The 4,134-nt window shown below is 52.9% G+C and overlaps 1 protein-coding gene across 2 annotated transcripts in view; it reads left to right on the forward strand.

Annotated features, from left to right (window-relative positions):
* The window catches only part of pax8 (paired box 8), a 9,081-nt gene extending 5,328 nt beyond the window's left edge, over positions 1-3,753 (forward strand). Inside the window, exons 9-12 of one of the 2 annotated variants that reach the window (XM_087254714.1) lie at positions 262-501; positions 590-688; positions 2,486-2,572; positions 2,936-3,753. In XM_087254714.1, the coding sequence (XP_087110840.1) occupies positions 262-501; positions 590-688; positions 2,486-2,572; positions 2,936-3,003 (494 nt within the window). In that variant the 3' untranslated portion in view covers positions 3,004-3,753. The remainder of the gene's footprint in view (positions 1-261; positions 502-589; positions 689-2,485; positions 2,573-2,935) is intronic. The other variant, XM_087254715.1, reaches the window with a different exon arrangement.
* The last annotated feature ends 381 nt before the right edge of the window (positions 3,754-4,134 follow it).

Here is a 4,134-nt window from a genome sequence, read left to right on the forward strand (position 1 = left end):
CAAGAGGAGCAGCTCAGTGTGCAGAAGTGTACACACACACACACACACACACACACACACACACACACACACACACACACACACACACACACACACACACACACACACACACACACACACACACACACACTCAAGCTCCTCCTCCTCATCTGCATATGTGTTAATAGTGTCTCTGCTTACTGTCACTCATTCTGTTGTACATCCATTAACATCCACACATGCATCTCTCCACCTGTCTGTCATCCCATTGCTCCGCCTCAGAAGCTCTACAGCCCCTCCCACTCTGTCTGAAACAGGAAGTTTCACCTGAGGGGAACAGCTTAAGCCCCTCCCCCAACATCATCTCCGGTTCAGCCTTCCTGGACCTGTCCGCCATTTCGTCTCCGTCATCTGCGCCCGTTGCTAGCAGCTGCGGCTCCGCTCATTTATCTCACGGCTTCAGCTCATTTTCCCATCATGCCCCAGTTCATGGCCAGTTCAGCAGCCCGTCCCTCATGGCAGGTACAGCTTCAGCCGCGGCTCACGATCTCACAGGTGTGCGGTGGACAGATGACGAGTGTGTGTGTGTGTGTGTGTGTGTGTGTTTCAGGGCGTGAGGTGGCGAGTTCCATGCTACCCGGGTATCCTCCGCACATCCCCACGGCGCAGACCGGCTTCTCCTCGTCCACCATCGCCGGCATGGTATCAGGTGAGCTGCCGCCGGACACACCTGCAGAAACACTGACGCCGCTGTAGGGCTCATGATGCGCACTAGCCTGTAGTAGATGAGGATGAGGATGCCTCCACCTGTCGAAGGGGAATCCGCTTATCCTGTGCCACACCTGAACAAGGTTCACCAGGAGAGCTTAAAGTTCCCCGAGCAGCGGTGTGAAAACAACCGATCAGCTGTACTGACTACTGACTGCGCAGAAACACCGGGCTGTAGGGGACGAGGGAACGGCCAGGGCTGTGTTTGGGTAAACTGTAGAGTATTGCAGAGTATCCTCAGTTACTGGCTCAGGACAGCAGTGTCTCCGAGCCTCACGCTTACACACTCTCGCTTTCACACACTCCCGTAAACTCTCTGCCACTGTGTGTGTGTGTGCCGGGAGACGTCTTTATCTCCTGTGAAGGTGTTTGGTGTTGGTCAGCGGCTGATGTTCTGATCGGGAGTCTGTTCCTTATGGAGTTGAACCTTGTTTGGCAACACATCAGGTAAATCAGGTAAATCAGAAGTAAATGGACAGTGAGAGGCGGGATGGAGGAGAACCCTAAACTCTCTTTAGAAAGACCACAGATACTCAGGCAAGAGGAGCAGTGCAGATCCCGCTCCTGTACTCAGACTACAGTGTCCCTCGCTATAGACTTCAGATTAGCACAGGACAGCACACCTGAAGAGCTGTAAACACTCTGATCTGTGAATGTCCTGAGCATTGGGCCTGAAGCGGGGGTGAATTGAGCATGTTGCAGGTATTGGAGGTGTTTATAACTGATGTGGTGTTGGTGTTGAGCTCTGTGTGTTCTGCTGTGTGTTATTATACATGTGGTGTGTGAAGTCCACGGCAAATGTCCTCAGGGAGAAATCAAATAATCCTGAAGTGGCAGATAAACCTCCACCGTACTATCGAGAGCAGACCCTCCTATCTCCATCATCTCCACATGAAGGTCTCGCTCTGCTCCGTCTGCTAGATGATGCTGCTGGTTAATGATGTTCTGGGAAACTCAGCGAGCGAGTCCTCCACCGCTCCTACTCCGCTTCTGGAGTGTAGAAATCTCTGCCGTAGTTCAGCTCAGACTTCAGACAGCCGCTGCTCTCATGATGAATGGCTGCTGATGTTCTGACTGCAGCAAACATCTGCTGAAGGAGCCCAGCGTGGAGCGTGGAGCGTGGGGTGTGCTTCACTCAGTTGGGCGGCCGGTTCCTGCTCCTGCAGCTCATCAAGGCAGTTTCTGTGGAGCCGGAACAGCGCACGAGGAGTGTGAGAGCGGGTTAGAGATTAACAGAGTCGGCGGGTTAATCAGTGTGTGTGCGCTGAGTCTGAACGCCCGCGGCCCTCGGCGGCTCAGGGGCCCGCGCAGGGTCCGACAGACCCAGATGGAGACGGCCATGAGTGAATGCACATCTATATGGAGAGCGCAGAGGAGCGTTTCCATTACGGCACAGACGCAGAGCTGGATGGAGCTTTCTGTTGCAGATGAAGTCTGTCCTGCCAAGCGCGAAATGAGAGGCTCTGATTTATTATTTTTCTGGTGGGCTCGCTGAGAGGAAGCGTTCCTACACAATTACTCACTGAAGGGGGATTCAATCCGCTCCCGTAATTACCAATTAGATGCTGGAATGTTAAGAGGAGAGCGGGAGACTGCAGGAGGAGAGAGGGATAGAGGCAGACGGGACGCTCCACTGAGTCCACCAGCCGCCATTACTGCTGTACTGGAGCCCGTACGGCAGAACTGCAGCCGTGTGTGTGTGTGTGTGTGTGTGTAATGTGTGTGTTTGTGTGCGCAGCTCCAGAGTACACAGGGCAGAGCTACAGCCACCCGGCCTACAGCAGCTACAGCGAGGCCTGGAGATTCACCAACTCCAGCATACTGGGTGAGTCCTGAGTGTGTGTGTGTGTGTGTGTGTGTGTGTGTCCATGTATGTGTATGTGTGTGTTTGATCAACTTTTTATACAGACACACACACACACACACACACACACCCTGCTGTGTCCTTCAGCTGTTGTGTAAAGTTTCCGTCATGTGCGCAGTGACGCAGGTCCACCGCCGTGTCTTCAGGCTGAGCAGGTTTGTGTGGAAACAAATATTCCAGCGGTCATAAGCGGTCAGGCGTGTGTGTGTGTGTGTGTGTGTGTGTGCACATGTGTGCGTATGTAGTAATGGCATGTGTGTACTGATAGTGTGTACTGATGGTGTGTGTGTGTGTGTGTGTGTGTGTGTGTGTCACCCCCTGCAGGTTCCCCGTATTACTACAGTTCTGCCACTCGACCGCCGCCGCCCGCCGCTGCCTATGATCATCTCTAACCCTCCACCAGACGGAGAAACACACACACACACACACACACACACACACACACACACACGCACACACACACACACAATCACTGCAACACTATTGATGTTGAGCTGAGGCCGGGTTGGAGCACATGTTCACATCGGAGCGTTCCTCCGCTGTTGTTTCTGTGCAGCCAAAGACTCTCCTGTACCTGTTCACACGCTTCAGCAGAGCTCACCTGCCTGAGCCCATCACACACCTGGACGTCTGATAGGGGTCTTGTGCTCTGGAGATGGCCTGCTGTGTTCAGAGCTCTGATGTAAACACTAACACCATCAACATGCCTGCGGTGTGTGTGTGTGTGTGTGTGTGTGTGTGTGTGTGTGTGTGCTGTCAGGGGACAGAAACACCATCATCATCATCGATGGTGAAGAGCAGGAGACGTACGCTGAGCTTCTGTTCTTGATGGAATAAGAGACGTTCAGGAGGTCTGCCTGTATCTGACGGCTGGATCAGACTGATGTTGATCAGACACTGTCGATGTTCTGGGCGATGTGTAAATACTGTAGAGAAGGCATTCCCGCATCAGAGCGAGTCTCCTTCATCTCCTGCACGAGTGTCAGAGCGGCATCATGCGGAGACTGATCAAATGTTCAGGTCCTCCTTCATCATCTTCAGTTTTGGCTTCGTGTTTTATTCTCCTGTTAGTTCTGTTATTCTGATGTAAATGAAGAATTTCTACAGATTATTTTGAATTAAATAAAGCATGAGAAAGTCCAGCGTGTGTGTCCTGGTGTCTGCTGTAGTGATCAGGGCTGGGGTGATGGAGCTCTCCTGTGGTCAGTCTGTGGTGATGAAGGCGTCTCTTCTGCCGTTTCTCTGCTGAAGCCCTCACCTCCAGCCTTTATTTCCCGCCAGTCAGCGGTTTACCGAAACACACGGACGGGACGGAAGCAATGATCCTGAAAACATGCGCATCTGTTTAATTTCCTCTTTTATTTTCTGCATCACCTACTTTTATTTGCAGTCATTCCTCGCCTCTCTGTGGCCTCATTATAATGGCTCTTTAACGAGGGCACGGTTCGCCGGTGCCGCGGCCCACCTGGATCCCGTGATGAACGACCGGGAACCGGGAACACGAGCGCCTGGGGCCGCGGCGG

The sequence above is a fragment of the Danio rerio genome, chromosome 5 (genome assembly GCF_052040795.2).
Source record: "Danio rerio strain M-AB ecotype USA chromosome 5, GRCz13ab, whole genome shotgun sequence".
In the NCBI taxonomy this organism is placed as follows: domain Eukaryota; kingdom Metazoa; phylum Chordata; class Actinopteri; order Cypriniformes; family Danionidae; genus Danio; species Danio rerio.